The following is an 11729-nucleotide window of genomic DNA, read 5'->3' as shown; positions in this document are numbered from 1 at the left end:
ATGGGGGGTGGGCTACAGGAACTCTCTTACTTTCTGCTCAGTTTTGCTGTGAACTTAAAACTGCCCTAAAAAATAAAGTTTATTAATTTAAAAACTTGAACTGGGATAACTAGAATAGAGCATGCTCTGAGACTGCCCTCTCGGGTCACATGTGAAAATAAAAAATTTTTTCTCCCAATAAGAAAAGGGAGTGGGAGGCCTTGGCACTCATTTGGGATCTACTGTCCATCTACCACACAATGGCACCTGCATCTTTCATGAAGAAACTCTGCAAGGAAGAAAAGGGGTCCCAAGAAGCCTCATCAATTAAAAACAGGGATTTGGACAAGAAATCCACCCAGGTTCTAGTGTAGAAATACTATTTCCCTTGATGAGATTTGCTTACTTGTCAAGATAGTGATAAAAATAGCTACTGCTCTTTGAATAAGCTTTAAAATAAATAAATGAACCGTTGTGGAATATATATCTTTTTTATTCTGTAAGTCTCCATTTTAAAACAGAAATAAGCTCAAAAGTGTCCTTATTCATGAAAGTGGGGACACAAATAGTTATTTGTACAACCATGTTCATAAAAGCATCATCCAACATAGTCAAAAGGTGGAAGCAACCTAAGTTGTCCATTGACAAATGAAAGGAGAATCAAAATGTCATATATATGTACCTGCAATGGAATATCATTCAGCTTTAAAAAGAAAATTCTGACATATGCTACAATATGATGAACCCTGAAGACATTATTAAGTGAATTAAGCCGGTCACAAAAGGACAAATACTATATGATTCCACTCATATGAGGTACGCAGAGTAGTTAAATTCATAGAGACAGAAGATAGAATGGTAGTTGCCAGGAGCTGGGGGAAAGGATAAATAGGAAGTTTTATTTAATGGTTTCGGAGTTTCAGTTTTGCAAGATGAAAAAATTTCTGTGGATGGATTGTGATGATGATTGTACAACAAGTGAACGTACTTAAAGCCACTGAACTGTACATTTAGAAATGGTTAAAATAGTAAATTTTAGGTTATGTATATTTTACCACAATTTAAAAAAAGAAATAATTTTTAGAGGGCCTTAATTCACATGGGATTCTCAAGAAGCTATATCTAAAGGAAAGATTCATGTTTTGTGTACCATGATCCTTAGAGACTGAAGTAAGAGATCAATGAGACACGATTAATGAACACATCTGAAAACAGCTAAGTTTCACACAAGTATATGGATTTTATTGACACACGATATTTTCCTACAGTAATAAATAGAATGCAATCTTAAGGGTTAGTTTGGAGTTGAGAAGGCAGTGTATCCTTGATAGGGGTGGTCAGATTTTGTGGTACCATTTTCTTTAGGACTGCGTCTAAGAGGGAACGAGTGTACTGGCCGGGAATCACACAGGTGTATGCAACATCTGTGTGGGCCCTAATGTTTCTCTCCACACCAACAACATAATTCATAGACCCTGGCTAATATCCCCCAAGGTTTCCCCCCCTCCCAGTTTTAACATATCATAAAAATAGCTAGTGCCATAAAAAGTCAACATTTCAAATATAAAAATTCTTTTATACAAATATAATTCATAATATAATCATTCTTAAAATACAGCCATTTATATGAGTTTGAAACATTATTAAAATAAATATTTCCTAGAGAAAATTTCATTTGCATCACAAAATTATAAAACACAAGCATATAAAACTAATTCAAGATTGACTCTACTTCAGTGTGTCCATTATCTCTCCTGCTCAGTATATACAGTATGAAGTGCACATAGGTAGCCTGAAAACACACCACATCACCCTCTCTATATCTAGATCTTTGAATTTCATGTACATCTACCTGTAGCGCCCACAGCCTATCTACTTACACACTCTCTACCTGGAGCTTCTGTGTGATGAAGGGTTTTCCTGCACCAATTTGCATTAAAGCGTTTTTCCAGCCATCCTTCAGTTCAGAAGTCTTATGAGCTTGTTACTTTCTGGAAGCAGACATCTTCACTTCCAAATCAAGGGAGCTACATCCTTGTTCCCTACATGGGACTGTAACAGCCCGTCTCCCAGATAAGGGATGTTTTCTGATTTATTTGCATTTGGGTATTGCTGAATGGTACTAACCCTGATTTCCAAGATCGGGAAGTTCTGTCTCCTGACTGATACTTAGGTGTTATGTGGTGCACATTTTGATGGGCTGTCTTGTGACTCTCACAGCATTCCATTACTTGCTTGGAAACGGGGCGGTCTGACTCCTTAACAGACAATATAGCTGTGTTTTTAAATATCGTGGAGAAAGTGGAGAAAAAGGTATATAAACATATATAAGCTACTAAAGTTTCCAGTTATCATTACTTAATTGTATCTCTAAGTAGTATGATTACAGTTCTTCTTCAATAATACAAATGAGTAAGTTTCACTAAACAATAAGTTGAAGAATTAAGCTGGCTGACGTTTACAGCCACCTTTCCAATGACGACCAAAGGAAAAAGTTTTCAGGAAAAGCTGGCTTGCGATTACAAGCGGTATAAACCTTCAAGGATTTGAAGTACCTGTCACACGGTTTGACCATTGCTAGGAAGCCATTCATCCACGGGAACATCCTTAATTCCTCTTACCCGAAGTTTTCCTTTTTTTAAAAAACATCATTCATCCTTGTTTTCTGAGGCAGAAACTCTTTTTTTTTTTTCTTCAACTCCATGCGTGAATGTCCCAGGCAAACCTTTGTTCTGCTCTCTAAAGCCTTGTTTCTTGCACCTCTTCTTCCATCTCCTCCTTCAGGGCAGCGATTTTGGACCGAGACCTCTGCTTGCTCGAGTTCCGGTGGGGGAAAAGCTTCAAGCGGACGGTGGGGCTGATCGCCTGCCGGAAGAGGCTCTTCTCGCTCAGCAGCCTCTGGATGGAGTCGTACTGCCGCACTCTATTCTCCTCTATGACCTAGGGAAGTGGCCGTTAGTGAGATCTCGGACAAGGAGGCAGGGCGGACCAAAGCAAGGCAAGAAGGGCACAGGCTCAGAGGATGAGGAAAGCCAGAAAGAACACACAGCGTCCGTCCAGAGGCTTGCAGTCTGAACAGTCAGGGAGAGCTCGTTTCACTGCTGAGTCCTCGTGCTTTATAGAGCTTCTACCATTTGTGAAATTAGCTGTAATTTTTTACTTAGAAGCTGGGAGATTGTTTTTTTTAATTGGTATAGTACTGAACAATGTGCTTCTTCAGAGAACTTTAGAGGAACTAAGGAGGCTTTGAAAACAAGAATTATTCATGTTAGATCCCTTATGCATTAACCTTACAAATGAGTGTAAGTCCACAGCACCATAAAGAGTTGAACCGCGTCAACAGTGGATTTGAAGCTTAACAATTTCAAATTGGTCAGGATGTGCCTGAGTTACTGTGCCTCCTTCACATGTTCAAGCTGAGCCTGACCGTAGCTGGGCAAGAGGTTGTGAGTCGGCCCCTAACTTGTCACTCGAAGCTTAGTAATAATAATGGTAATAACAATCCTTCAGTAAGGAAAGCATTTACCTCCAGGAGTCTGAAAAGCCTTAACAGAAATGATGTGATACATCATCCTCAGGATTTCCTTGTGGCTGAACTCAAAGGAATTTGTAAACATCACTTGAGAGAATCTGTGACAGTTTTGAAACCGCAATGAGAAGGTGGTTGGGAGACGCACTAAGCTGAGTTCCAAATAATAGCTAGAAAAATGAAATAAACCTTTCAACTACTGCATTAAAACCATACATCAGGTTGCAAGACAATCCAGGCCGGTCCTGGACCCCATCCATGGGAGATTTAGTTACTGAAAGCATCAGGACTTAGTCTTTTCCATGACTTGATCCCCAAATAAAAGAAGCAAAAAGTATAGATGTTCCAATTTATTAATGTAATTTAGTAATAAGCTGCTATTTTAGATTTGCTGAAATCCAACCTCAACTCGTTGCACACATCAAAGTGAGAAACTTGGGCAGGTATTTTGAGTAAAGCTGGATAGCTGTGAGCTTGTACATTGCTGTGACTTGCAGGAACCAGCACATATCAGATTGTTATCAAGAATCAAAGGAGAGATGAGATCTTAGGTAAATTAGAAACACTCACCAAAAGTCGTTGACATTCCAACATTGCCTCTATCCTGTGTTCAGAGAGGATTACTGTGCAATCAGCAAATGCTTGTTTTAGGGTTCTTCGAATGATTTGGTATGTTCTAGCAAAGAAAAAAATACCACATATAACATCACAGAACATTAATAATCTGTCTCTATCCTTGATAACATACCTATTCTTCTGTCAATTTAATTCCTTAAATTACTTATCTTTCCTTGAATCCTTTTAACAGAATGTTGCAATAGAGTCAGTCACAATCAGCTTTCCAACCACAGGGCAGATTCTAAGTTTTCATAAATAAATAGGACAAATATTTGGGAAAAAATTTCACAGTTTGAAAAAAGTTTCCCAAATAAGTATATTTTTCATTATGTAGCATCAATAGTAGTTCTTTATTTTGTGCTATAAATACTTCCTATGTTATAAATGGGATAGTAAGGAAAACCCTAAGGACCCAAGTATGCCTATGTAACTAAATATTTTATCACACGTCAATAAGGGGGAAGAGTTTGTATGAAATTGCAAAATTACACTGAGAAGAGAGCACACAGCTCTTATACTAGGAAATAAGCACTTGTGCTCATGTCAAATAGTAACTGGGCAATTATTTCATATCTAGAAGGTAGTCTTCTGCTTGCAGACAGGACAGCCTGATGGAGATTTGTGTCAATATGAAGTATGTCTCAATGATTCTTTTCCCCCTGTGTTATTAAATAGCAGGAATTCTGAAACTCACATTGGATCCAAATGAGCGCTGGGTTCATCAAGCAGCAGGATCTTTGCTTTACTGAGAACGGATCTGGCCAAGCACATCAGCTGCTTGTGGCCGTGGCTTAGGACACAACCCCCATCCACAAGGACAAAATCAAGCTTCCCAGGAAACTGCTCTATCACAGATCTGAGTCCAACCTGCAGAAAAGAAAGAGGGAAAACACTGGGCTTAGGAGGGGTAGTTCACATACTGCAGGGTTAAAAACACTTAAGAGGCTGATAATCTGAAAAGACAGGAGTTCCAAAAGTTTAAATTTCATAACAACCCCCCACCATTCCTGCTATTTGGCTTTCACTGAACAAAAGACTATGTATAATCTTGGCAGCTCTAAAGCATCAGTCTACAGACTGTTTCAGCTCTGTACTTTTCCTTTCATGAGGTTTTCAGTGAGTGCCTATTCTATGCCAGGTGTCCTCCAATAGGGATTAAAGAGATGATAAATGGCCCATGGGCCCTGCAAAGCTCAGGGTTTATAAAGACATACACAGATAATTATAACACAATTGAATACATGCTAGAAAAGATAATATGTATAGAATGCAGTTACTTACTCTATCATGACAGATTCTTTTATGCTACCTTCCATTCTCTGTAATAATAGAGCATGAAAGGCAGCAATAAAAATCAACTGAGGAGCCAGCCATTTAAAAACACATATGGCAATGCACTGCTCATCTCTTTAATTCATAAAAACTGACTTTAAGAAAGTCATGAAACTATGAAGTAAAGATAACTGGAGTTAAAATAGTGGTGTATTACTGGAGATTTAAAGGTGCTTAAATATTGGGGTGGAATATGAAAGTTGTGTTAGGGTCAATGGCTTATCTTTTTAAGCTAGATAGGAAAAATAAATAGGTTGAAAAAGCAAATGAGATAGAGAAACCCATTCTTTTGAAATAAGATAAAAAATGAAACCTTGCCTCATATCACTTATTCAAATAAGTGTGCATTGACATATATATTTTTGCCAAGCGTTGCTGAGTGTTTGAGACCTAAAGAGATACACAGATGATTATATCCTGCCCCTGGGAAGTCTGGGATTTAGTACTGGGAGGTAAGATGTGTTCCCACCTACCTGTAATACAGGCAGAATGAGATAATGGCCTTTAAGACAGACTCTCATGAGTTCAGTGATGAATTTGGAGATGGCCTACATCACTGTGTTTGTTCAATAAATATTAACTGTGCCCAGGATATGTATTGCAGCCAATACTCCTTTCCTTGAGTGGATTTCTCATTAAAGCAACCTCACTTTGTGGGAATTCATTATGTTTGAAAAGAGTTTCTGAGATGGTAGGGAAAGTAAACATATTAATTAGACAAGGGGGACTATTCTCATGTATCCTGGAAGACTCAAACATAAAACTAATTTTGGATCTAACCAGCTGAGAATGTGAATAAGGGCTCTTGGGTGAGGAACTGGAGGACTTGTGTTCTTTCTCTCTTCAACTTTCGCTTTTTATTGGCTTCAGCCTGTGAACCTGCTACATCTCTCCCCTCTTAAAACAAAAACCCCTCACTTGCCTCCATGTTCTCCTTTAGCTATTATTTATTTATTTAACGGATCTTTATTGGAGTATAATTGCTTCACAATACTGTGTTAGTTTCTGTTGTACAACAAAGTGAATCAGCTATACATATACATATATCCCCATATTCCCTCCCTCTTGAGCCTCCCTCCCACCCTCCCTATCCCACCCTTCTAGGTCATTGCAAAGCACTGAGCTGATCTCCCTGTGCTATGCTGCTGCTTCCCACTAGCTAACCATTTTAAATTTGGTAGTGCATATATGTCGATGCTACTCTCACGTCGCCCCAGCTTCCCCCTCCCCTCCCGTGTCCCCAAGTCCATTCTCTATGTCTACATCTTTATTCCTGCCCTGCCACTAGTTTCGTCAGTACCATTTTTTTTTAAGAGTCCATATATATGCGTTAGCATACAGTATTTTCTCTTTCTGACTTATTTCACTCCGTATGACAGACTCTAGGTTCATCCACCTCACTACAAATAACTCAATTTCATTTCTTTTTATGGCTGAGTAATATTCCATTGTATATATGTGCCACGTCTTTATCCATTCATCTGTCGATGCACACTTAGGTTGCTTCCATGTCCTGGCTATTGTAAATAGTGCTGCAATGAACATTGTGGTATATGTCGCTTTTTGAATTATGGTTTTCTCAGGGTATATGCCCAGTAGTGGGATTACTGGGTTGTATGGTAGTTCTATTTTTAGTTTTTTAAGGAACCTCCATACTGTTCTTCATAGTGGCTGTATCAATTTACATTCCCACCAACAGTGCAAGAGGGTTCCCTTTTCTCCACACCGTCGCCAGCATTTATTGTTTGTAGATTTTTTGATGATGGCCATTCTGACTGGTGTGAGGTGATGCCTCATTGTAGTTTTGATTTGCATTTCTCTAATAATTAGTGATGTTGAGCATCCTTTCATGTGCTTCTTGGCCATCTGTATGTCTTCTTTGGTGAAATGTCTATTTAGGTCTTCTGCCCATTTTTTAAATTGGATTGTTTGTCTTTTTGATATTGAGCTCCATGAGCTCTTTGTATATTTTGGAGATTAATCCTTTGTCCGTTGCTTCATTTGCAAATATATTCTCCCATTCTGAGGGTTGTCTTTTTGTCTTGTTTGTGGTTTCCTTTGCTGTGCAAAAGCTTTTAAGTTTAATTAGGTCCCATTTGTTTATTTTTTTTATTTTCATTACTCTAGGAGGTGGGTCAAAAAAGATCTTGCTGTGGTTTACATCAAAGAGTGTTTTTCCTATGTTTTCCTCTGAGAGTTTTATAGTGTCTGGTCTTATATTTAGGTCTCTAATCCATTTTGAGTTTATTTTTGTGTATGGTGTTAGGGAGTGTTCTAATTTCATTCTTTTACATGTAGCTGCCCAGTTTTTTCAGCACCACTTATTGAAGAGGCTGCCTTTTCTCCATTGTATGTTCTTGCCTCCTTTGTCATAAATTAGGTGATCATATGTGTGTGGGTTTATCTCTGGGTTTTCTATCCTGTACCATTGATCTATATTTCTGTTTTTGTGCCACTACCATATTGTCTTGATTACTGTAGCTTTGTAGTATAGTCTGAAGTCAGGGAGCCTGATTCCTCTAGCCCCATTTTTCTTTCTCAAGATTGCTTTGACTATTCGGGGTCTTTTGTATTTCCATACGAACTGTAAAATTTTTTGTTATAATTCTATGAAGAATGACATTGGTAGTTTGATAGGGATTGCATTGAATCTGTAGATTGCTTTGGGTAGTATAGTCATTTTCACAATATTGATTCTTCCAATCCAAGAACATGGTATATTTCTCCATCTGTTTATGTCATCTTTGATTTCTTTCATCAGTGTTTCATAGTTCTCTGAGTACAGGTCTTTCACCTCCTTAGGCAGGTTTATTCCTGGGTATTTTATTCTTTTTGCTCTGATGGTAAGTGGGATTGTTTCCTCAATTTTTCTTTTTGATTTTTCGTTGTTAGTGTATAGGAATGCCAGAGATTTCTGTGCATTAATTTTGTATCCTGCCACCTTACCAAATTCATTGATTAGTTCTAGTAGTTTTCTGGTGGCATCTTTAGGATTTTCTATGTATAGTGTCATGTCATCTGCAAACAGTGACAGTTTTACTTCTTCTTTACCAATATGTATTCCTTTTATTTCTTTTTCTTCTCTGATTGCCATGGCCAGGACTTCCAAAACTATGTTGAATAAGAGTGGTGTGAGTGGACATCCTTGTCTTGTTCCCGATCTTAGTGGAAATGCTTTCCGTTTTTCACCATTGAGTATGATGTTTGCTGTGGGTTTGTCATATATGGTCTTTATTATGTTGAGGTAGATTCCCTCTATGCCCATTTTCTGGAGAGTTTTTATTGTAAATGGGTGTCGAATTTTGTCAAAAGCTTTTTCTGCATCTATTGAGATGATCATATGGTTTTTATTCCTTAATTCATTAATACGGTGTATCACATTGATTGATTTGCATATATTGAAGAATCCTTGCATCCCTGGGATCAATCCCACTTGGTCATGGTGTATGATCATTTTAGTATGTTGTTGGATTCTGTTTGCTAGTATTTTGTTCAGGATTTTTGCATCTATGTTCATCAGTGATACTGGTCTATAATTTTCTTTCTTTGTGATATCTTTTTCTGGTTTTGGTATCAGGGTGATGGTGGCTTCATAGAATGAACTTGGGAGTGTTCCTTCCTCTGCAATTTTTTGGAAGAGTTTGAGAAGGATCGGTGTTAGCTCTTCTCTAAATGTTTGATAGAATTCACCTGTGAAGCCATCTGGTCCTGGACTTTTGTTTGTTGGAAGATTTTAAATTACAGTTTCCATTTCATTACTTCTGCGCACGGGCTTTTTCTAGTCTCAGCCAGTGGGGGCTACTCTTTATTTCAGTGCACGGGCTTCTCATTGCAGTGGCTTCTCTTGTTACAGAGCATGGGCTCTAGGTGCGCTGGCTTCAGTAGCTGTGGCGTGCAGGCTCCATAGTTGTGGCTGGCTCACGGGCTTAGCCGCTCCGCGGCGTGTGGGATCTTCCCAGACCAGGGCTCAAACCCGTGTCCCCTGCATTGGCACACGCATTCTTAACCACTGTGCCACCAGGGAAGCCCTAGCTATTATTTAATGTCTCCCCCTTTTCTCATCTAGAAATCTTAAATAATGAGTGTGTATCTGTTTTCTCTACTGCCTGAGACCATAGAACATTTTTTTCCCTTCTTCAAACATCTATTCCTTGCCTTATGAGAAACCACACCCTCTATGGACATTTCTTCTTATTATCACATGTAGGTAATTCTCCCTCTTCCTGTCCCTTGAATATTAGTTTTCCTCATTGCCAACTCTCCAAATGCTCCTTCTAAGATCTCATTCATGCTCAGAGTATCGACTACCACCGATAAGCGAATGATTTTTCATCTTTATCTCCAGCCCTGGACCTCTTCCAAATACTTCTTAATCTTCCATCTCCGTGCTAGCCCATTACAACAACACTAGGCCAGGCCATTATTATCTCTTAAGCTTCATACTGTTATCTCAAGTTGATGTGTCACCCAACAACCTCACAGGGATCCTTCTAAAATATAGCTTTGACCCCATCATTTCTCTGTTTTAAATCCTATGGTGGCTCTCCTGCTGACAGAATAACTGAACTCTCTCACATGGCAGATAAGGCATCCAGAATCGAGCCCCCTCCACTTTTACTTCCAGCAGCACTAAACACTCAGCTTGTAGTTCCCTATACACCTTGACCTTCTCAGGTTGGTGCCATTGCTTAGCCGGGAGCACCATTCCAAATACTCCTGATCATCCTCTACGGCAGTCAGGCACATAGTCACAGAAGCATGGGTGCAAGTTCCCCTGTTAGACTGTTGGCTTCCTGAGGGTAAAGACATGTGCTCTTTAGCTCAGTACCAATGCCAGACACATTGTCAGCCTCAACACATCCATTCATTTGTTCAACAATTGTGTACTGAGCCCCTGGAATGCTGGCCAAACAAAACAAACACAGTTTTGATGAATGACAAATAAATCCAATTTAAGGAAGAATGACAAATGGTAAATGAATGAGTGCTGGTTTTAGCTCCCCCAATATGGAGTGTGATCTAAAACCAGTCACTTCACCTGTTGGTGTGCCTCCATTTTCTCATCTTTAAGACTCTATAAAACCCCTTATAAACAAATTATAAAATAAGAAGTTCTTTAACACTGATAGGTCAGTATTTCCTTTCAGATCAATCAGAAATACTTGAGAATTTTTCTTAAGTCAAATTAAGCATCAAGAAAAGTACTGATGAAAGACTGGAGCTATGAAGTCACACAGAAGTGGCTTTCAGTCTGCACTCCACCACTCATTGGCTGATGCTGTCAGACGTGTTACTGGAAGTCTCACTTAGCTCACTGGAAAAAAATGGAGAAAATGCTAGGATAGACTTCAAAGGCTTGTAATGGGGATTAAATGGGATAATTTGTGGAAAGAGCTTGCCACAGAGTGTAGCTTGTGGTAAGCACCTAATCCACCCTAACTATTAGTATTGTTAGAGCCTGGGAAATCCCAAGACATGGGCCTGGCCACTGAAACACTTCCCTGGTATGACAGTATGATTTGTAAGATTTTCCCTTTACAAGTTACTTTGGAATGCAAGTTAGCAGGAAGTGTCACAATACTAGTAATTTACATCATGCTTAGTAACAAGATTGAGACTTTGGTAAGAACGTTGCAGCATGTAGTCTCCCTTTAGATTCACACCAATCATACCCTAGTTTCCTAAGGCCATACGGGGAAAGCTACTTTAGTGTGTTATACTTTGTACTTTCTTGTGATAGAGAGCTGAGCAAAGCGTGTGGTTCTTACCCAAATGAAACTATTTCTTAACACAAGTAAATAAGTACCTAAATATATAGCACTGTCAATATTTAGAGAAGAAAACTGTATAAAATGAGTGACAGAGACACAGACCAATCTAGGGTGCATTTTGCCACATTCCTATCTCAACTGTTTTACTCACTATCAAGTATAGTAAAAATCTTTTAAAATCATATTCACTAGAGAAAGGTCAACATAAGTTAGTAAAACTTTAAATTTGAAGTCAGTGAATATTTAACAATATTAATTACCTATTTTCTGCCAGATATTGTGATAGGCTTTGGAGAGAAAATGGGAAGCAAGATAGACTAGTAATTGGTTTTTAAAATATATAAAGTTCTTGTTACCAACTCCATGTGCTGATAAGAATGGCTTAAATTAACCTCGTGATTGTTTGGGTGCTTAGTCATGTATTCCTTAATAGACTCTTAGTGAGAGTTTATTAAATTCTAGGCACTATGGCAGACCTGGGAATTCAAAGATGAATAACA

At 38.6% G+C, this 11729-nt stretch overlaps 1 protein-coding gene across 10 annotated transcripts in view; it reads right to left on the bottom strand.

Moving 5' to 3' along the window:
• Positions 1 to 1199: 1199 nt before the first annotated feature.
• CFTR (CF transmembrane conductance regulator) overlaps positions 1200 to 11729 on the bottom strand; it is a 221127-nt gene continuing 210597 nt past the window's right edge. For all 10 annotated transcript variants that reach the window (XM_082472243.1, XM_082472245.1, XM_082472250.1 and 7 more), the window contains 3 exons: positions 4821 to 4993; positions 4079 to 4184; positions 1200 to 2919 (listed from right to left, as the gene is read on the bottom strand). In XM_082472243.1, coding sequence (XP_082328369.1) covers positions 2719 to 2919; positions 4079 to 4184; positions 4821 to 4993 — 480 coding nt within the window. In that variant the 3' untranslated portion in view covers positions 1200 to 2718. The remainder of the gene's footprint in view (positions 2920 to 4078; positions 4185 to 4820; positions 4994 to 11729) is intronic.

Source organism: Balaenoptera physalus (genome assembly GCF_965194825.1).
Source record: "Balaenoptera physalus genome assembly, chromosome: 8".
In the NCBI taxonomy this organism is placed as follows: domain Eukaryota; kingdom Metazoa; phylum Chordata; class Mammalia; order Artiodactyla; family Balaenopteridae; genus Balaenoptera; species Balaenoptera physalus.
This window is presented reverse-complemented; position numbering and strand designations above follow the sequence as displayed.